Consider the following 22,592-nt stretch of genomic DNA (forward strand, 5'->3'; position numbering starts at 1 on the left):
GTCTAGCATTAGGATTTTTTTTTACATGGGAGATATTCCCATGTGAGTTTTGTCTGATTGTGAGATGGATGGAACTCGCACAGGAAAAGAATCCATTCATTTGAATGGGTTAATGCACACCAGCGATTTTTCACTTGGACCGATGGTCTTAGTTTGAAAAATTGTTGCATGTCCTATTTTTGTGCGAGTCTCACAGGAGAATTAGACATGTAATGTGTAGTGTCCCGAACAGCACACAACACACGGACAGTGTCCATGTACTATGCGATGAGAGTTGCAGACGAGAATCTTGGGCGTAACTCCCATTGCCCATGTAAATACAGCCTTAGGGCTCCTTCACACGGACGTATCTTTCATCAGCATTTTGTAAGCCAAAACCAGAAGTGGAACGTACAGAGAGAAAGTAGAATGGAAAGATTTGCATTTCTTCCATATTTTGGACCAGCTCCTGGTTTTGGAAAATACGCCCGTGTGAAGTAGTCCTTAAGAATTGTAAGTACGTACAATATATGTCGTAGGTGGGGAACACTCATACTCATCCTTCAGTTAGACAAGCACTGCAAGTCTGTATCTTTTCTAATACTTAGATTTGGATGACCCTTGTTGTCATTGCTTCAGACTGGTAACATTGAATAAATCTAGTTGCCAAAGGATAGATAATTGGGATTCATACATTTTCATTAGCTGGGATAACACACAAGATCAAAGCAGTTTTAGTAAGTTATTGCATCTCCCGCTGTGAGTAACTTTCTTGCTAATTTGTTGATCATGTCAGTAGGTTCATAAATAATCCAAGACCTCTGTCTAGATAGATAACTTTGACTTTTTGTCATGTACTGTCTGTTCAACCAACAGTAAAACTCTAGTAATGAAGCAAAAAGTCCTTCACACTGACCTACCTTATCCTTCCAAAAATATTATAATATTGAAAGCCTTGAAGCAAAATTCTATAAATGCAATAGTACAATATGTACAGCTACGTAGGCAGTTGCTTCTAAAACCCATAGAAAAACTGAAGCCCATTGTTTAGATCATTGTATAGTTTATCCATGAACCCCGAGCTACAGATGGTAACAAAACCTGGCTATACATGATAGGTCAAAATGGGTTGACAGTTGCAGCCACTCGGAGATAGAAAGCAGAGGGTGGTAATAAATGTTTCCTACTCTGATTGGGCCACCCTCACTAGTAGGATACAACAGGGCTCAGTATTAGGCCCGATTCTGTTCAATATATTTATCAATGACCTGATAGAAGGACTGCACAGTAAAATATTGATATTTGTAGATGATACAAAATTATACAAGATAATTAAGGACAATGACCTGCAATGGCTGCAAATGGACCTAAATAAACTGGAGGCTTGGGTAGAAAAATGGCAAATGAAGATAAATATTGATAAATGTAAGGTTATGCACATGGGCAGGAGAAAAAGATGTCACCAATATACACTAAATGGGGTACAGCTAGGGAAAAGTGATATGGAAAAAGACCTGGGGGTACTAGTTAACTATAGACTTAACTGGAGCAATCAATGCCTTTCAGCTGCTGCAAAAGCAAATAAAGTTTTGCGGTGCATTAAGCGGTATAGGGTCGAGGGCCGAGAACATTATTCTTCCACTATATAAGGCACTTGTCAGGCCCCACATGGAATACGGTGTACAGTTCTGGACACCGGTGCTCAGGAAAGATGTTGCAATACTTGAGGGGGTTCAAAGAAGGGCAACTAAACTAATTAACGGAATAAGAGGACTAGAATACCCAGAGAGGCTATGAAAATTTGGGATTATTCACCCTGGAAAAAAGACGGTTAAGGGTCGACCAAATAACCATGTATAAGTACATTAGGGGACAATGCCAGGATCTCTCCCATGATCTGTTTATACCCAGGACTGTGACGGTAACAAGAGGGCATCTGCAACGTCTAGAGGAAAGAAGGTTTCATCACCGGGTCTTAGAGTCAGGTTGGAACCTTCAAACTTTGAATCATTGAGTATTCTGACTACCATTATGGAGTCGGGAAGGAATTTTTCCCCCTAATAGACTAAATTGGCTTCTGCCTCATTGGGGTTTTTTTTGCCTTCCTCTGAATCAATAAGGTAGGTGGAAACAGCCTGAACTAGATGGACATTGTCTTCTTTCAGCCTCACATACTATATTAGTTGCAATTGTTCATTTTCATCAACTTTAGTGTAATATGTGTGGAGACCTTAACAATGATACATCAGGGAACATTACAGATGCAGCACTTATGAAATTGAACTTCGGGGCACGCTACGTTACTAACGTAGGGTGCTAAAGCTATTTGTGTAACCCTACAGTCATTAGGCATAGGGAGAGGGGGACATAGGGGAGCTTGGGGCACTTAATAAATTAGTATGAATTAATAAACTATTTTTATCTAAAGAAAAATTAATAAAAAAATGTGTGTGTGTGTGTGTATATATATATAATAGCATTATTTGTCCAGCTCTGTGAATGTCTTAAGAAATTAATACTGCCGCGATTACTTTTTTGGTTATTTCACCTCCTAACAATATAATTAAAATATGATCTAGAAAGTGTACCCCAACATGGTACCGGTAGAAACTTCAGGTAGTCCTGCATAAACACAGCTGTAGATGAAAAAATAGGAAAGTTATGAGCTTAATATATGGTGACCCCAAAACAAATGATTTTTAAAGTGTTCTATTCTGCAAAAGTAGAAAACCATAAAAAATGTAAGCATTTTTGGTGTTGTTATAATCTTACTGTTCCATTAATCCCTTAGTGACCGCCGATATGCCTTTTGACGGCCTGCATCGGCTGTCTATGTATGAAGAGAGATTGCGCTGCCAAAAATGGTACAATTGAAAAATTCAACTCATTCTGTAAAAATAAGCCCTTATTCTGCTTTTACCAACCTCGGAAGGATGGAAGTCAACCTTGAGCTGACTACTTGAACCTTGTGTGGATTGAACCTGCAACGTTCAGGTAGTGAGTGCTGCCTTAGCACTCTGCGCCACAGGGGGCTAATGGTATAATATAACCATTGCTGCTTGGGTCTGCCAGACCTTCATCCAATGGCAAACCCCATTAAGTGAACCTTTACAAAGGTAGTCTAGTATCCCTGCTCTAAATGATGTTAACTGCAGCTCAAACAACATAGCAGCCCCCATAGTCATATATAGACAATAAAATAATCTTTAGTCAGAAAATAAAAACAGATTAGAAAAATGGAAAATGTTCCCCTATCTGGATTTAATTAACAAGGACAAATACAGCTGATATAGTACATTTCCTTTAAGTTCACTCCTGCTTGCGGTTGCGTCACCTCTGTGCTTCTGTATAGCGCTGCCTATACCCGGAGTTAACAATTGTGAATGAATCACACTCATCTGAAAGAGGAAAATCATTACCGAGCATTTATCTCTCCCACCATTGGATGCAAATTACACAGACAGACAGACTAATCGGAAGAAAGAGTTCATGTTCTGTAAATCTGTGTATGTAGGATGTAGCAAAGAACAGGCATTTTGCCAAATGCTGGAGTTTTGTGGGATCTGGAACTCTGTGAATCGGTTTATTTTAGGATTGATTGACGGATGGAGGTGTGGGAAGAGCAATGCATTCTTCCTCCTGTTTTCTCTGTGCTACAGAGGCGTCAGAATATGAAGTATGTCATTAAGTCATGATAAGGAGTGGATACTATGACACACTGTGCTTGCTACAGAAGGATTGTACTGGCAAGGCTGCTGTTGGCTCAGGTGTGTGGGCGTCTGGAAGTCTTGCTAATCAAGGGATTGCTGTGATTCTCCGCTCTGAGCTGGCTCTAACCTGTATTTCTATATGAAAAGAATAAGGTTTATATGGTTACATAAACTGTAGTAAGATAATCAAAAGAGATGCCTTGTCATATTAATTAAACTAATGCAATTGCTGTGAAATACTACAAAGTCTAAAAATATATCACATGTACTAGAAGCTGTACGTACTATTAATACTGATGGTGGGGGCTTGGTTTGGCTGCCGACGTATATGGCTGCCTGACTGCAAAGCTTCTGATCCCCCAGGGCTCCAAAGTGCTGAAACTGTAGCGAAATGGATCTCACTTGCTGCTCACCGTCCAGGATGCCATGGAGACGAAAACGACCATCCTCTAAACTGGAGAAGTTGATTAATTTCTACTTAACTCAGTCTCCAACACCAGACAAAGATGACGCTACTGGAAGTTCGCTGGGAAGCTCTCCTGCATGTAAGCATGTGAAGCATTTGCCTGAGCACGTAAATTCGGAAGGATTAAGGCGCAAATCCACGTGAAGACTAAAGGCCCATTTACACCAGCCGATGATCGCTAAAAAATCGGCGATCGTTTTAGCGATCATCGGTGCGTCTAAACGCGCACCCATCATGCGCTTTTCAGGCACTGCTAGCTGATCGTTAAATTCAGTCCAACCTAAAAATCGTTGTTCACTCTTATCAGCAGTTCTCCACGGGAAGTGCTGATGGCATTGTTTTCCCGTGAGCGATCATCTGCTGGTGTAAATGGGCCTTAAGGTAGCTGAATTCCAATCATGACACAATAACCTTATTGACTCCCACTACAACTAGGATTTAGAACTGGAAAAACCCCAAAATAAAGTGGTGGTCTTTCAGAACAAGTCCCGCCAGAACAACATCAAGTTTTGAGGAATCCCAGAAATAGTCTCCATTTCTGAGTTTATGAATTACTTCCATAATCTCATGAAATCACTATTACCAGAGTGCTCCTTGCAGGATCTTAGAATTGGCAGAAAACATAGACTCATAAACATCTAGCAGAGCATGTACCAAGAGATGTCCTCGTCCGCATTCATTTCTTCCATATTAAGGAAAAGCGACCAGAAAAACGAGCCTATTACCAAGCATTGTCCATATTTACGGGTTTATCTGCTACAACTTTGGCGCAAAGACGACAACTGCTCCCCATCACCAAATTGCTTAGAGATCATAAAATAGCATACAAATGGGGATTTCCCGTGAGTCTACTAATAACCAAGAGCAGTACTGCTTTTGTCACTAAATCATTGGAATTGGTCTCTTACGACAGTGGAACTTAGATGCCTACTAGTGGTCCCAGACAACCTAATCATCACCTACCTGAGGAATAAGACCCCCTTAAACCGTGCAAACAAATTCATTAACTTCTAAATCTGCTGGAATGATACTATGATTTATCCAGAATTCTGAAACCCAAAAGAAATTGTACCCCCACCTATGGTAACCAGCTCAGGAAGAGGTGCTAACACTTACCTTCTCATCCGCAAGTTTGTGATGGACTTTTTGTTGCTATTGTTGTGTTCTCCTGTCTGCATCCTTTACCTTTCTTTATCGAATACCAGGTATGACCATTGGCTTACATGGCATAAGAAATTTTCTCCAACGATATCAATTGTGCGCAGCTTTTACAGCGAAAGAATCTACATAAATATGCTTATTTTATTTACTGTTAAACATGATGCTTAAAGTAGTAACGTATCACTAAATGTTAAAGGGCTCAACAGCCCAAACAAAAAACAGGCATTTATGTGGGATAATGTCAAAAGGCTGTCCCCAGGTATCTTTTGCGCACTAGACACACCTATACTATCCAAAGATGCCGTCCTCATAAAACAGATATCCCATAATCTTTTCCAGTCTCACTTTACTACTAAATAGCGTGGTGTCCTTGTTGCGATAAAAGACGCCGTAGCATTTCAGCTAATTCAAGAGATAATAGACCCACAAGCCAGATATGTTATATTGATCTGTTCCATAAATAATACAGTGTACACTTTAGCTTCGATCTACACTCCTAACAAAAAACAGAGGTTTTACCGCATAAAATCCTACATATTCTTTTAAAATGCAAGCAAGGCAAATTATTTATCTGTGGTGATTTCAATGCAGTCTCAGATAGTGTTGACACCACCTCAAACTTACATGATCAGGCCCATTTTCTGGGTGACATAAGCTGGAAGGAAGAACTTTTCGATGTTTTTGTGGAGCAATGCAAAGCTCCAAGAGGTATTACTCCTTCCATTTGACTGTTCACAACAGCTATTCAAGGATCGACACGTTTATATTAGATAGAAATCTGCTATTAGTTTCCCAAGAATCTACAATTGAAATGATTGCCTGGTCTGATCATGACAAAATCTTCTTCGCCTTTGCAGAACACTACAACCAACCAGAAACATATATTTGGCGTAGTAATAATTCTCGATTAATTTAGGTAGAACATAGAAATAATTTGGAAAGAGATTTAAAGGACTACTTTACTCATAATAAAGCCCCCGACATGTACCCTAATACCTTGTGGAATGCTCATAAGGCATGTTTTCAGAATAGGACACCATGTGAAAAAAGAAAGAAAGGACCAAAATCTTTAATGATTAACCAAACACAATAAAGGAACTCGATTAAACAGTAACAATCACGCCAATAGGCAGAAAAGCTATTTCAATACAGACATAAACTCAAGTCACCTACTACAAAACTATGCATTAAATAGGATTAAGGGCGAGCACCCACTGCCGATTGCGTTTTCCGCGGGGAAAAAACGCAGCGTTTTCGCCGCGTTTCCCGCGATTTTTCCGCGGCGTTTTTTGCGGCGTTTTCGCGGCTTTTCCGTTAATTTCCATTGACATTCATGGGTGCATTAGGAGAAAAATAAGGACACATATGCAACTGACAGTTCCTATGTTAAAAACGCAAACGCAACGCAAAAAAAACGCCAGTGGACAGGAACACATGTTATCTCTATGCCTGTGCAGGAAAAACGCAAAACGCAAAACGCAGGTAAAAAAACGCCAGTGGGTGCTCGCTCTAAGGCCCAATATTCTCAAAATAATAAATCTGGGAAATTGTTGGCATCTCATTTTAAAGCTCAACATCTCAAATCATGAATTCCATATCTAATTGGCCAAAATAACAAAAGAAAACTCATAAACCCCATTGACATAGAAAATCATTTTCGGAATTACTATTCATCCTTATACAATCTTAGAGGTGACCCCTTTATGTTTCCAAGTGCAAAACAACAATTTCAAGAGTTTCTGCAAAACATCAACTTACTCTACTTGAAACTCAACAGGAAGCTCTTAATTCACCTACCACTGTAGCAGAAGTGCTCAGACATATCAAATCCCCACCAGTCTGCAAATTTCCTGGCCCAGATTAATATTGATTATTAGACCTTCCAAAATCTCTTGTCTCTGCACTTGTGTAGGACCTTCCAAGTGGCGGCTACAGAAGGTTGTTTTCCTAAAGAAAACCAACAAGCTTTAATAGCTAACCTTTCTAAACCAGGGAAACAACCAGATTCCCATCAGAACTTTTGGCTTATTTCACTATTCAATATAGACATAAAAATGTATGCCAAAATTCTGGCCTCTACACTAGCACCTCTCTTGTCTTATTTGATTAAAGGAGATCAGGTTGGTTTCATGAAGGGTTGACAAGCATCAGATAGTACAAAAAGGGTTGCAAGTCTTGCTCATTATATCATATCCACGAAAATTCCTGTGGCATTTCTTGTATTCCCTGTATGCCGAGAAGGCATCTGATCATATTAATTGGTTGTATGTCTTGGTGGCCCTAGATAAAATGGGCTTTAGCGACCTTTTTCTCAAGGCTATTTCCGTATTGTATTCAAACTCTTCGGCATGAGTAATCACCAATGGTGCTTTATCAGATGATTTTCAAGCTCACACTCTTAGAGAAAATTCTTCTATCAAAGGAATAAAGATTGGTCACCGCTCTCACCTCATATCGTTATGTGCCGTTGATATTATCCTGATGTTATCAGATCCCATACCCTCACTTGATGGTGCACTGGAGATCATGAAAGCATTTGGACAGATTTCTTACTACAAAATAAATGCACGAAAATTCCAAATCTTACCTATGAATATTCCTTATAACGTGCTACACTATCTTCATAATAAACATCACTGGCAAAATGAAGGCATGAAGTATCTGGGCGTAACAATAACAGTCTCCGATAAAAAACTCTACCAATACAATTTAGATCTCACAAAGATTGTCTAAATTTTAAGATATCATGGATGGGTAGAATTGCCACCTTTAATATTCTTTAATTGCCCAAACTGTTATATCTATTCCACACTTTTCCTACTGAATTACCACAATGTTTTTTTTAAGCATGAACAAAATCCTATCTCAGTTTGTCTGGACTGGACGCAAAACACAGGTGACCAGGACCATACTTACAAAAGACAGATGGTCAGGAGGTCTGGGCCTCCTAGACATTCAAGACTATTATATAGCTGCACTAGTCTCTCAATTAGCTCCTTAGTGGAGATCTAAGAACCAGAAGCACTGGGTTCATATTGAACACCACGTAGTCTCTCTTGTCCTGTCTAAATCTTGCCTCATCATTTCTCTATGGCTTTTACCTCTGCTTGCCCACCTCTGTCCACTGACTCAAACATCCTTAAAAATATGGAAAAAATTCCACGACCTGCTAAGACCCCAAAGCTCCCTCCCGAAAGAATATATATTCAGACCTGTTTCAATATGTCATTTCATATCTAAATATTTTAGGGTAGAGATCATCAGGTATCCTTACACTCCCATGCTTAACTCATATTGTGAGTGGAATCTCTTGTCTTGTTCGAGCAACTAAAATCTAATTATCATTTGACCCCATCGGACTAATATTTGCAAATACAGCACTTCCTACAAGTACATATTGTTATTATTTTGGGGCAACTTAAATATATTTCAAATTTTCTCTAAAGGATTTAAGCCAATATACACATTGCTACACAGTCGAGCTTGCTTCCCAAAAACCTTTCCTCTGAAAGAATGGGAGAAGGAGTTGGATCAGATATTTGGCATCAAGGAATGGAAACAAGCCTCCTCTCTAACTCATAAAGCACTAAAATGTACCACACATATAGAAACACTAATGAAAATCATACTAAGATGGACTGGCCTAAATGTACCCTAGCTGTTCAGCTGATTGTTGGCGGGGTTGTGAAGGCAGAGGAACTTGTTCCATATATTATAGTACTGCTCTCTTCATCATTATTGGGGCTACGTGTTTCGATTATTATCTTCTCTGGAGTCCAGAAATCTCCTTCACTAGCATTGGTGAATATCAGTTCCCATGTGATCCCACCACAGTTTCGAACTCTGACCTGTAAAGTACTGGCATTATCAAACTTAATCACACTCAGACACTGGAAAAGTATTGATATCCCCTATACAGGAGAAACTATTATTTCAATCAACCAGACACTTGTATATGAAAAAATGCTTGCATGCAATCCATCTTTACTTTTGAAATTCCAATATATATGAAGAACCTGGATGTCCTGCAATTATTGCTAATCTGGGTAACAGCTGTATATTCAACTCCTTTGCTTTATCAGTCAGTCGTTAAATCCCAGGAGCTAAATAAGTGATTTTCGTTTGTTTTACTTGGCCTTAGATACTTTTCTACTTCTGTTATTTCATTGTTTAAACTAATAGTTATTTTCTTTCTTCCTTATGCTCCTTTTACGTGAGCCCAGAATCTTACAATTGTCGTTTGCCCGAGTGAACGAGCTACTGATGGTGTCACCAGCTTGTCTGCAGTCGGGCAGCGTGTTTAAACTGCATGATTCCTGTTGAGAATCGTGCCGTTCTCCTGCACTTGTCATTCAGTGTTTCACATCCCTATGCGAAATACTGAATGTTCACTGTTTAAACTGCACGATAAGTGAACAAACCGGCGCTGATTTTTATGCTAGCTAAAACCTAACAATGAACAAGAAGCGCAAGATTCTCATTTGTTGTTCAGTCATTGGCTGCGCTTAAACTGAATGTTATCATTCAGTTTCGCTTGTTTGAAGGATTTTCTGAATGATAATTGTTCAGTCCAAATGCAGCATTGCTTCATAACCTACTCAACCTAAGACACGTACCGTGTTTCCCCAAAAATAAGACATACCCTGAAAGTAAGCCCTCTTTATATGCACTAAAGTCATCCACTTATACTGACCATGTTACTGTGACCCTTATCTATATTGGAGACATTGGGTGCATATTTCAAACTTGCACCTAAATATATCTTCTCCTCTTTTTGTGCGTGAATTTATGTTAGTACTGTCAGTCAGCCCGTATATGTTTTTAAGAGTTTCTAATAAACTATATTCTTTTAGTCTATATCTGTGAAGGGCTTTTAAGAAAAATTTGCATATAGACTTCCCGTCTCTGTGATTAACTGAAAATAAGCCCTACCCTGATTTTGGGGGATTTTTGGGGAGGCTTGAAATATAAACCCTACCCTAAAATAAGCCCTAGCCGCATTACATAAAAAAAAGGAATATATTACCTAGCAGGTACGGTCTAGCTACCTCCCGCTCCTCTCTGGAGCTCCGACGCGCTTCTTGCAGTCTTTGGCCATCCACAGTAATCACTTCCTGTTATGGGGTTTATAAATTCCACCTCCAGGAAGCGATGGCTCTGATTGGCTGAGCAGTGCTCAAGAACCAATCAATGTGGCGCTCGATGCACCAATGTGATGGCTATGATTGGTGCATCGAGCGCTGCATTGATTGGTTGAGCATCGGTTAAAGAACCAATCACAGCCATCTTATTGTGGTGGTGGGATGTATGAATTGGCCAATCAATGCCTCGGCTAAGTGCGTTGGAACTCCGGAGGGCAGTGGGAGGGACCTGGACCGAGCCTGCTAGGTATGTATAATAGGACATCACCCGAAAATAAGACTTAGTGCCTCTTTGGGGACAAAAACTTATATAAGACAGGGTATTATTTTCAGGGAAACAGTATTACATGGTTACTGAATGCCTTTTTTTTCTGTATTGTACTCTCTTCTCATCATATGTATTAACGTTCATATTATATCTTATTTTGCTATGAAACATTTCCTAATAAATATTTTTGAAACAAAAAAATGAATACTAATGGTTTTTACCTTACTTATCGAATTAAAGGGAAACTAACTCCATCAAGAACAGGATTCTGAGGACCCCTAGACTAGGAACAAGGTCAGCTAAAACACTGACAGTTCTGTTGAGATAGCAATTGTTTGCAAAATTTCCATGTTTTATCTCAGGGCCGGACAAAGCACTGAAGCTTAGTAACCAATTGGGGGTATTTATTAGCATCGCCAGTCTTAATATGATCACAGAGCAGCATGATGATGTGCCTAATTTATGAAGAAGTACTCAAATCTTTATTTATTAAAGGGACTGCACCAAGATTAGAAGTTATCCCCTATTCACAGGACAAGAAGCAACCTTGCAGTGACAGGCAGAGGGGGACACGAAATCCCTGTTCTCGAGGTCGGAGGGTGTCTCAGCAGTGAGAAGGGATAACTTGTAAACCTGGTACAACCGCTCTAAATGCATCTCGGTATATCTGAGGCGCTGAGAGCATATTTGCCTGCTATGCAAATGTAGAATTAGTGCTGTACTTTTAAACACAGTATACAGTATACACAGGCTGTTTAATGCTAATAAACAGTTTAAACCTAAAATATCAGAAAGTAAAGGTAGTAGCCTACAAGTGAGGGTTCAAAGTTACATATGTAAAGCTCATGTTTTTATTTTTCTATCTGATTACATGGTCTTGCAAGACTTTTATTCAATATTGTATATTTAAATAGCAAAACTTTAATAAAACAGTTTAAACATAAATACACCTTGGGCCATCCATGGGCCTAAAAAGAAATCTACGCCAGCTGGACTAGATTTCTGGTATAATTTATGTCAGATTCTGTTGTAAATTATACATAAAAGCGTCTGGCTGGGGTGGCCTCTGAATACACGGGTTTCATAATCATCATGATTCAGACTGTACCAGTGTAACACTGGCAGCTCTGTATATTGCTCCCGAGTCTTTACAAGACAATGTACTAAGTGATTAAAACTATGTTTAAATTTAGTAAGGTACAGAAAGAACGTTGCTGTTTTTAGAACTCGGAAACATTTTGCTTCAATGAGATTTTAATTATTTGTACTATTCAGTCTTCTTGCAACATATAACTGTGAGGTACTAAAGTAAGGCGACGTACTTCCTTAAAACATGTCGGATAGGTAGGATTATGTATCCATTCAATAAGAATTGATTTCACTTATAACACATATAACTTATATGGCCATAAATTGAGTAATGGGAAGCTGGGCAGCAATTAAGCCATGTGTTTTTCTATTTCTTAAGGCCCATTTAGACACAACGATTCTCACTCAAAATTTGCTCAAAGCCATCTTTTGAGCGATAACCGTTGCGTCTAAATGCACTGACATCGTGCAGTTTTCGTGCACGATTCATTCTTCGCTTAATTCTAGTTTTCTAGAATTGAGCAATGAACTCTTAGCAGCAGTGCAGGCTGTTATCACAGTCAGCAGCACTGATAAGATTCTTTCAGCTCATGTCCCTCTGGTAGTTAACAACGTGAAGCGAGCTGTAAGCGCGGAGAACAATACAGCTGTTTGCTTATGCAAAACAGCTGTATTGTTCACCAAGCAATAGCGAAGGTGTCCCGCTCCACCTGCATAGTTTTTTAGTAGCTACAATAAACTATGCAAAGATGATCACTCAAACTGTCATTTAAACGATTTTTCAGCGATCATCTTTCAGTATAAATGGAGTCTTATTGGTCTATTTACAGTGGTGAATAAATCAGGTTTATACTTGAACTTGGTATAGTTTGCTAATCGCTGCTTTGCACTATACATATACAGACAGTAATGGCAAGAGTATCTACAACTCTGGAATCTGATGTAAGAACGGTATAGGATCAGTGTTTGCCACCGGTATTGTTTGATTCCAAACAAATGTTAATTATAAACAATGATTTTTTTTGGTGCCTCCATTATGCTTTGAACTATATGGCTTTGAATGCCCCAAAATGAAGAGTGGAGTGAATGTGTTTATGGATATTAGTTTGTCTCCAGTGTGAGTTAATGGCTTGTGGAAATGATTGTCTGCTTGATCACATATGTAGTCAACGTAGTGCCACATTCACCATATCATGTTCTAATTATTCTATATCTATATAATCCTATATCTAAATTATGATTTTGCTTCTTCTCGATGTTCAGAAGTGCCTCCGGCTGAACCCTGATGCTCCAGTTTGGGTGTCGAAACAGCGCATCTTGTGCACCCTCAACCACAGCCTGAAGGACGTTCTAAATTATGGACTCTTCCAGCCAGCATTTAATGGTAGAGCTGGGAAATTCCTTGATGAAGAGCGACTACTACGGGAATATCCACCTTCTTTGGCCACACCTGTACCCTACCTGGAGGTAAGATTATGCAGTTTACCTCAGATTTCATTATAGAAAATCATTGTATATATAGTACTGCTTAATTAGAGAACAGAAAGACTGCATGTTTCCTAGTTACTTCTCCTATCATGTCCCACCTCACTTCTTCTATGCCTCTCTTCTCAACAGGCTCTTCTATAGGTCTTTTTTATTTTTTGGTCTTCCCTTTCTATACAAAAATTGCAATGCACCTTCAAGTATTCCCCATACCCCATCATACAGAACTGTCTTGTTTAGACTGTTCCTGGTAGGAAAATTCCAGTTGTAATTATGCAAGTTTTTTGGATGTCCATCTGTCAGTGGTTCCAAAATGGTGAGAAGAACCACACTAATGAGGTGTCCCCCCAGTTGTCGGTGAAGTGCAGCTGGGAGGCAGTTTTCAAAGAAGTGTTCAAAAGCTATACAGGACTCTCTCTGGCTGCAACAATCTTTAGTTTAGCAAAGTAATTAACTTCTGTGTGCTTATTTTAATGTTAATGGGTTCAGGAAATAAATGAAAGGGAATTTATGCAATATTCTCTATTTTGGGATGGACCTGTTTATTCTTAGTTTTTTTTCATCCTTTTCTAGTTCCGGTATAAGAGAAGAGTTTACACACAGACACTACTGGACGACAAACAGTTTGCCAAACTTCACACCAAAGTAAGTAAGAGAATGATTTAAAATCTAGGCACTTGATTTATAAAGGTTGGCAGTTTTCTATGTCAATCAATATTCATGTTCAGTATCAGCCAAATCTGGGGATGTACAAAACACAAGAGTATAGATTTGTTTTGCATGCATAGTTTATGGTTACATTCCTCTTATTAATTAGTAAAGTAGCTAATAGTACAATGGTCAGTATAGATGGGCCCCTAGAAGCCCCACACTCACTGCCCCCTGTGATGTGCTCATGCCCATGACTGTATTATGACTCTGTACAATCTCCAAGTTGTGCAGAGGCATAATATGGCACCCATACACTTTCATGGAACCCTACTGTACCTCCCTATGTCTCTGTTTTACCTTATAAGATGCCGAAGCTTGTATCGGATGCTGTTTTTTTCTGTTTGTACATCATTCTATCGAGACTCTTAGAGCGCCATGTGGAGTACCTACATTCCCGTAGCAAGGGGTCTCTGTGATGGTGTGCAGGTTTTATAGACATTACTTTGCTGAGTGCATCAAGGGTAAGCAATCACATTTATGTTAATGGATGGTAAAAATCTACATGAAATCAGTTTGGTTAATGGTAACGTAGGAACAGTAAGGGATAACATTGTTCATGTAGTCTGGATATGAAACACTTTTGTTAGCAGCCCCAAGAACTCTTACAATTCAACCTCAAGCAAAAGTCCCGCATTTCTTTCCTGTGGGTTGTTGATAGTTACTGCACATCTGTAACTTGGTTCCTTTTAATGACTAACTGAAAAGATGATGATAAGTAGCAAGCTTTTGAGACTCACAGGCCTGATAGAGACCTTAAAGGGGTTGTCCCGCGCCGAAACGGGTTTTGTTTTTTTTTAAACCCCCCCCCCGTTCGGCGCGAGACAACCCCGATGCAGGGGTTAAAAAAACCACCCGCACAGCGCTTACCTGAATCCCGGCGGTCCGGCGTCTTCATACTCACCTGCTGAAGATGGCCGCCGGGATCCTCTGTCTTCATGGACCGCAGGGCTTCTGTGCGGTCCATTGCCGATTCCAGCCTCCTGATTGGCTGGAATCGGCACGTGACGGGGCGGAGCTACACGGAGCTACACGGAGCCCCATTCAGAAAAGAAGAAGACCCGGACTGCGCAAGCGCGGCTAATTTGGCCATCGGAGGGCGAAAATTAGTCGGCACCATGGGAACGAGGACGCCAGCAATGGAGCAGGTAAGTATAAAACTTTTTATAACTTCTGTATGGCTCATAATTAATGCACAATGTACATTACAAAGTGCATTATTATGGCCATGCAGAAGTGTATAGACCCACTTGCTGCCTCGGGACAACCCCTTTAAGTAGTCTCTAAAGCTTGCTATTTGTTATCATCTTTTTTGTTAGCCATTAAAAGGTATCAACAACTGAAGACTCTCACATTTTGTGATTTCTATCTACTGGCTAATACAGTACAAGATATTTTTCCTTCTACATCTGTAACTTGACAAGGTTCTAAGAATTATTGCTACTCGTTCTATTACTAGTAATGAGAAGGTAATCTGAATTAAGGAGGTCAAGAGAGTCATAGTAAGTTCTGCATTTTTCTTACTAGATATTGCCATATATATTCCTTTTCTTTTGCTTACAAGATTCTGGCATTTATACTAAATCTGCCCATATTCACTTGGTATTATTTTTTTAAATGAAGCAGATGCACCGGCAATGTAGGGCTGAGGAAAGAACTTTCAGTTTGGCATTCATTTTTGGATCAAGCAAAGATCATGTTCCCTTAAGACATAAACTTCACTTGACACAAATGTTAACACAAATGAAGTAGTGAAGATCATGTCTCCCTAGGACATTCCCCCTAGGACATACATTTCATTTAAAATTAAAGGCATATGTCCCTTGCCAATATTTTTTAGTGATAGCAATTTATTTATTTATAAACATAACCATAATCATACAGCATAATCCTACACAGGAAACTCCTCTGCAATATGCAGAAGCAGTATTAAATGGGTCTTCTGGCCAACTGCTGGATATGTTGGAAACAAATCACAAAGAAGCCTCCTGTTTGTCTTGATACGAGCCTTGCATTTATTCCAGTAACACTCTTTATGTTGTGTGTGGGCACCAATTGGAGAAACAAGTCGAAATTTTGGATCCCTGTGATTGACACGTTCATTACTGAAATTCAATGCCAGTTGAATATTGTTGTAGGCATTCAAGCAATCACTGTGAAGCAGCAGGGGACATAATCTTAACTTCTTCAATCAAGGGGACATACTCTTCACTTGATCCAAATTTTTCAACCAATACAGATCCTGTCTTGCTACATGCAATATATGCCACAAGATTTTTATCACCTTCCTCTAATTTATTTACTTTTCTTTTTATTGAAAAGTGAATGTCATCTAAACAATGTGCGAACAAATGTGCCAAAGATTACTCTACAATTAGATAGTGTGATAGTTGGGGGTATTGAACTCACAGGACCACCATCTTTCTTCCACCATGTGGGTAGCACAATACCTGGAACCCACATCCAGGCCAGAACTTTAGTAAAACTGAGTATAGCAGCCCTTTTTTGCAGCAAATCAGCTGCAATAATATAGTCTTCTCACTGTTAAGCATAACAGTGCACATACACTGAATGCAAAAGCTAGCTGCTCGCAAAAACACAGGACCTCTTCTTCACTATAAGGCCTTAGTCAGACGGGCGATTTTTCGCGCGATTTGCGGATCGCATGACGGATGCGCATCCGCAAATCGCGTGACCGGTGCGCGCAAGTCGCCCGCAAATCGCCCGAAAATCTGCTCCTAGCCGCGTTTCATTAGAAACGGGCCGGAGCTGTCCAGCGCATTGCATTCAATGGAGACAGCAATACAGCCGTCTCCATTGAAAGCAATGCGCTGCGGGCGAGCCCGGGATGAATTGTCGGTAAGGGCTTAAATATATAAGCCCTTCCCTGCAATCCATCCTAAAATGTGTTAAAATAAAAAAAAATTGTATGCTCACCTTCTGCCGGCAGCCGGAGCTCCGCGTGGCCGTCCTGCAGTGGGTGTGAAGGGGGTATGAGTCAGACCTGCCCCCTGATTGGCTCAGCGCTGAGCCAATCAGAGGCATGCCTCACTCACACCCATTCATGAATTCATGAATGGATGTGAGTCAGACCTGCCCCTGATTGGCTCAGCGCTGAGAGGCAGCAGTCACTCACCCATTCATGAATTCATGAATGGGTGTGTGAGTGTTTTCAGCCTCTGATTGGTCAGGGCTGTGACCAATCAGAGGCAGATCATTCAGCAGGCGGGGATTTTAAAGCCCCGCTGGCTGAATAGTGCCAAGAAGCAGTTCAGGAGAACTGACAGCGGCCGCGGCTGGACTCCGGCTGCAGCGGAAAGGTGAGTATACAATTTTTTTTTATTTTAACACATTTTAGGATGAATTGCAGGGAAGGGCTTATATATTTAACCCCTTCCCGACAATTCACCCCGCGCAAGCCGGCAGCCCATTGCTTTCAATGGAGCGGCTGTATTGCCGCTCCATTGAATTCAATGGGCAAACATCGTTCTTCTCTGCCACAGCTGTTACAGCTGTGGCAGAGAAGAATGATTTGTCTTCTATATGTTCTCAATGGGGTTGGCGCTGCTGCCGCCGGCCCCATTGAGCGCATATACAGAAGAGAACAGGAATCGCAGATCCCAGATAGGTGCGATCTGCGATTTTTTGTTCTATAATTTATCGGACGAGTGCATAAAAAGCGCTCATGTGTCCGATACCATTGCAAAGCAATGGTTTAAAAAAATCGCCGGACGCATGCGCATGCGCAAATCGCAGCTAAAAACGCCCGTCTGACTAAGGCCTAAAGACCCATTTAGACACAACGATTATCGCTCAAAATTCACTCAAAAGCCATCTTTTGAGCGATAATCGTTCTGTCTAAACCCGTGGCTATCGTGCACTGTTTGTGCACTATTCATTCATTGGTGATTTCTAGCAAGCTAAAAATCAATGCTGACTCTTATCAGTGCCGCACGCTGATTTGCTTAGTGGGCAGCGCTGATAGTATTCTTTCAGCTGGTATCCCGCTGGCAGTTCTCAGCGGGACACCAGCTGAAAGCTCTGAGAACAAAGCAGCTGTTTGCATATACAAAACAGCTGCTTTGTTCTCAGAGCTATTGCGGTGGTGTCCCGCTCCGCCTACATTAACTCTTTAGTAGCTAATTAGCTACTTAGAGTTATGCAAAGATGTTCGCTCAAAACTGTCACTCCTACTATTTTTGAGCGATTATCTTTCCGTGTAAATGGGCCTTAAGGCCTAGTGCCTTAGCATAACATAGTCCTTTAACCCATCCAAGATATCAGTCTAGGGGCCGTCCATCCCTGTCAGACTCATTGCTCTCCTAATGGCAGAAAGAGCTCTGCAGTGGACCAAGGCTTTGTCTGCACTAGACCTGTAATGGACCAGCAAATGGACACCAAACTCAGGAACTCCTGAGTTTTTCTGTTCTGCAGACACACCCACACATGTGTCTGCTGATTAATGAGCAGCATAAACCTTTTCGCTGCCACAGTTCTCCTCATCCAGCCTGCCCACAACCCCTGAAGGCCATTTGTGGTACTGCATTCCTACAATAGACAATTACAACATAAACCTCACAATAATGATACCCCCTCACCACCCCACACACACTTGTGTATAGGTCTTTAACAAGAATCAACAATTAATCCACATCAGACTGTAGAAGATGCAAAGGATTACACCCACACAGCAATTCAGTAATAAAGAAAATATGTTGAAAGAACTGCTTACATCTGACGTGTATACATTTATTTTAAAAGTGAATGGGTGGTATAAACTAAAAGACTTATAGGTGAGACATATTTTATGTAAGAGTGTGCTCTAGATTAGAGTAAGCAGAGTCCTGATTACGTATCTAAAGAGGATGAACTACAATCGTATTGGCACATGTAAAGGCTTATTGAGGCCAGTTTCACATGGCCAAGAATCTTGCGCAAGATTTATGCGTTGCGAGGGAAATCTCGTGCGAATATGAACCCCTTTCTTTTGAATGGAGTCATACACATAAGCAATGTTTTCCCTGACTGCATCGCAGTGCGGGAAAAATCGTAGCATGTCCTATCTTTCACTTCCCTCAGAACACATCGCTCATTGTTTTCAATGTGACAGTACAAAAACATTGCACGTCATGCGACGTGCATGTGTGTGCAATGCAAGGTTTCCCATAGAAAACAATGGGAAACACTTGCCATTCCTCTTATGCCTCTGAAAGCCATTCCAGAGGATTGCTACGTGCCAGAAAAATGCCCGCATTGGCGCGAAATCGCACGTTGGCGAGCACGATGTCAGGTCAAGTTTCTCTGCCCGATGTCATGCTTGCCCATGTGTAGGTAGACTCAGATGAGCGTTCAGACTTGCGTATTTTTAATCACTCTGCTTCCAAGAAAAAAATGTAATAAAAAGTGACACAAACCTCAATATAAAAATAGACACTACAAGAAGTCCTGCAAAAAATGAGCCCTCGCACACTATATTGACGGGAATATTAAAAAGTTATGGGTGTCAGGGGATGGCAGCAAAATATATATTTACTTTTTTCCAAAGATATTTTATTCTTTAAAAGTACTACAGCGAAAGTAAATCTATATAGATTGGGTATCAGCGTAATCATACTGTCCCACAGAATAAAATTCTCATATCATTTACAAAAATATGTACGCTGTAGAAACAATACCCCTCCAAATGGCAGAATAGTTTTTTTTTTATTTCACCCTAGTTAAAATTTTTTAAGTTTTCCATAAGTTATGTGGTACATTAAATGGTACCATTGAAAAACACAACTCATTCCGCAAAAAAAGCCCTCATGTAGCTATGTTAGTGGAAAACTGAAAATGGGAAAAAAAAGTTCCATGTCCTTAAGAAGTAAATGTCTACTGCACATATGGAATTATTCAAACCCCTGAATAGAATCCCTGGTAAGAATACACACTTAGGGCTTGGTCAAATGAGTTTTTTTTTTCCCGCACCAAGAGGCACGCAAGAGGAGTGCTTCTAAAAGAATCAATGGGTTCCTACAGAAACGCTGACATGGCAGAATGTTAGGTGTGCGAAACGGTGAACACCTAACAAAGATAGGATCTGAGCTATCTTTGGTGCGCTGTGCAGGAGTTTCCATTGGCTGCTCTGTGAGCAGTTTATGGAAACTCCTGCGCTCAGAATAGATTTCCCATTGCTAACAGCAGGACATTTAAAACCTGCTTCCCAAAAGCACATTTTTAATGTCCCGCTGTAAACTCCTGTTAGTCCCCAATCCACTCTCTCTAGCCCTGCCCACTCACTACGCGCTATGGGGATGTCCCTCGGAGATCCCCTTAGCAGGGAGAGAGAGCAGAACAATGGGGGATTTCCCCATAGCAGGGAGAAAGAGCGGAGCTATGGGGGATTTCCTTATAGCAGGATAAGAGAGCGGAGCTATGAGGAATTTCCCCATAGTAGGGAGAGAGAGCTGAGCTATGGGGGATTAACCCTTCACTCCACTTTGTCTCTCCCTGCTATGGGTTAATCCTCTGCGCGCCTCTCTCACTTCCTGGAGCACCTGTGATTTACACACATTGCCCTGCCCATTCATGCAATTTAGACACATGCAAGTGACAATTTTTTTTGCGCACCTATTTGTGCGCAAAAAAACGCTTGCCTGCCCAAGGCCTTATAAATCAGATAAAACACATTAAATACCTGGATTGATTATAACTTTTTGGCAGTGATGTTTGATTACATATTAGAAATATGGCTAAAGTTACTTTTACATGGGTCAACTATCAGCCGAAAAATTGCTCAAATGAGAAGTTTTCTGCAAAAATTGTCTTGTGTAGATGTGAGAACTGAAGGAGTTCTAGGCGAGAAATCGCTCATTGATTGCTTGTTGCTTAATTTCAGCTCACTAAAGCAAAATTACCAATTAGTGACTTTTCGCTGTGTAAACAATCGAAAGACGAACGATAAATCGTTTGGTTTTTGTTCATCATTCATTTTATGCAGCCATAAAAATCATTGTTGGCTTGTTCACCAATCTTTCAGTCATTCTCACTTATACAGTGAATGTGTACGACTAAGCCACAGCGCTATTTAACACAGGCTTTGTGATTTTTGGCCACCCGCATCACAGCTGAAAATCACATGAACGAGAAAAAGATGCAACCAAGTGGCTGCTAAAGTCTCTCCCCCTCCCCTTGCCGGCTGTTCGCGGTAAAAGAAGCTCCCATACAAGCCTAAGGAGAAAGGAAGGGACTTTAGCAGTACTTGCCATGCTAAATGCACAGTGGGATAGGAGGGTTACTTAATATAAGGATAGATAAAGGGGGAGGTATTCGTCCACGGCCATGCCAGGTTATCCCTCCTCAATCACCAATGTACCAATCCTAAACAAATGCCTGCAACTCTCCAATCAATCTGTAGTTTTTATTATTACTATTTTGGGAAAAATACTAATTTTAATCACTTTTTAATCGCAATTCTGGCATTCCAACTTTTTTTTACGGCCTTCATCAAGTGGGATACATAGTGTATTTTAATAGTTTTATGTACACAGCAATACCAAATATTTTTAATTGTTTAGTTTTTTATGGGAAAAATGGGAAAAGGATTTTTTTGTAAATGTAAATTTTTTAAAAACGCACTTTTATTTAGTCCCCACGGGCGCCTTTTTTTCTTTAAACAATATTTTTAATAAATTTTGGCAATTTTTTTATACAAAAAATACAAAACAATACTCGAGTTTAGGCATATAAATTAATATACTGTAGTCTTAAGTTTCAATGCTTAAATTAAAGTAAGTAAAAGTGAACTGGTCAGGTTGTGGATTCTCGAATCATTTCTAATAATTCTCTCAATAAGACAAATGTAAACTGAATATCATTACAGGGGACTTTAACTTGCAGTATCTGATCACTTGTACTATATACTGCAATAGTTAAGTATTGCGGTATATAGCAATTTTTGTTTTGCCTTTCAAGCCCTGTCACGAACAAGACATGATAGGCATCTATGTGTGGCTGGGGGTCTTCAGTAGGCTCCGGGCTGCCATGATAGCCCACTGGCAACCCCCTCCCTCTGACTGTTTAGACATGCAGTCAGCTTTGACTACAGAATCTTAACTGTTAACTGCCTCGATCAGAGCTAACTCTGATCACAGCAGTTACCGGTGGCTGTTAGCTGTCAGTAACAGCTGATAGCCACCAATATGGAACAGACTATTGCAAATCCAAGATTATTAGTGAACTGAAGGCCATTACCCATGAGGAATGGGCTGAGATTCCTCAGGAATGCTGTCAGAAGCGCCTGCCTTGCTATGCATCATGTTTGCAGCAGGTTATAATAGCAAAAGGTGCTCTACTAAGTGCCAAAGACACCTGTTATGAAGGAGATGAATAATTCTGAGACTGTAGTAGTCATTAAATTTGGCATTTTGTGTTAAATTTGGAGTAACCACTTATTATATTAGCTACGTTGAGCTATTTAAATTGCTCTTATTTGATTGCTTTTTGTCAACAGTTGAAAAGTTTTTAAATTTGGCAAATAACTTGAATTTGCCATGGGGGTTGAATAATTTTGATTACAACTGTACATATCTCACATGCAGAAACGT

General features: G+C 40.2%; 1 protein-coding gene across 4 annotated transcripts in view; it reads left to right on the forward strand.

Moving 5' to 3' along the window:
- The window catches only part of SHANK3 (SH3 and multiple ankyrin repeat domains 3), a 412,785-nt gene that overhangs the window by 166,140 nt on the left and 224,053 nt on the right, over positions 1-22,592 (forward strand). For all 4 annotated transcript variants that reach the window (XM_066592225.1, XM_066592227.1, XM_066592226.1 and 1 more), the window contains 2 exons: positions 13,078-13,281; positions 13,873-13,944. In XM_066592225.1, coding sequence (XP_066448322.1) covers positions 13,078-13,281; positions 13,873-13,944 — 276 coding nt within the window. The remainder of the gene's footprint in view (positions 1-13,077; positions 13,282-13,872; positions 13,945-22,592) is intronic.

The sequence above is a fragment of the Eleutherodactylus coqui genome, chromosome 2 (genome assembly GCF_035609145.1).
Source record: "Eleutherodactylus coqui strain aEleCoq1 chromosome 2, aEleCoq1.hap1, whole genome shotgun sequence".
In the NCBI taxonomy this organism is placed as follows: domain Eukaryota; kingdom Metazoa; phylum Chordata; class Amphibia; order Anura; family Eleutherodactylidae; genus Eleutherodactylus; species Eleutherodactylus coqui.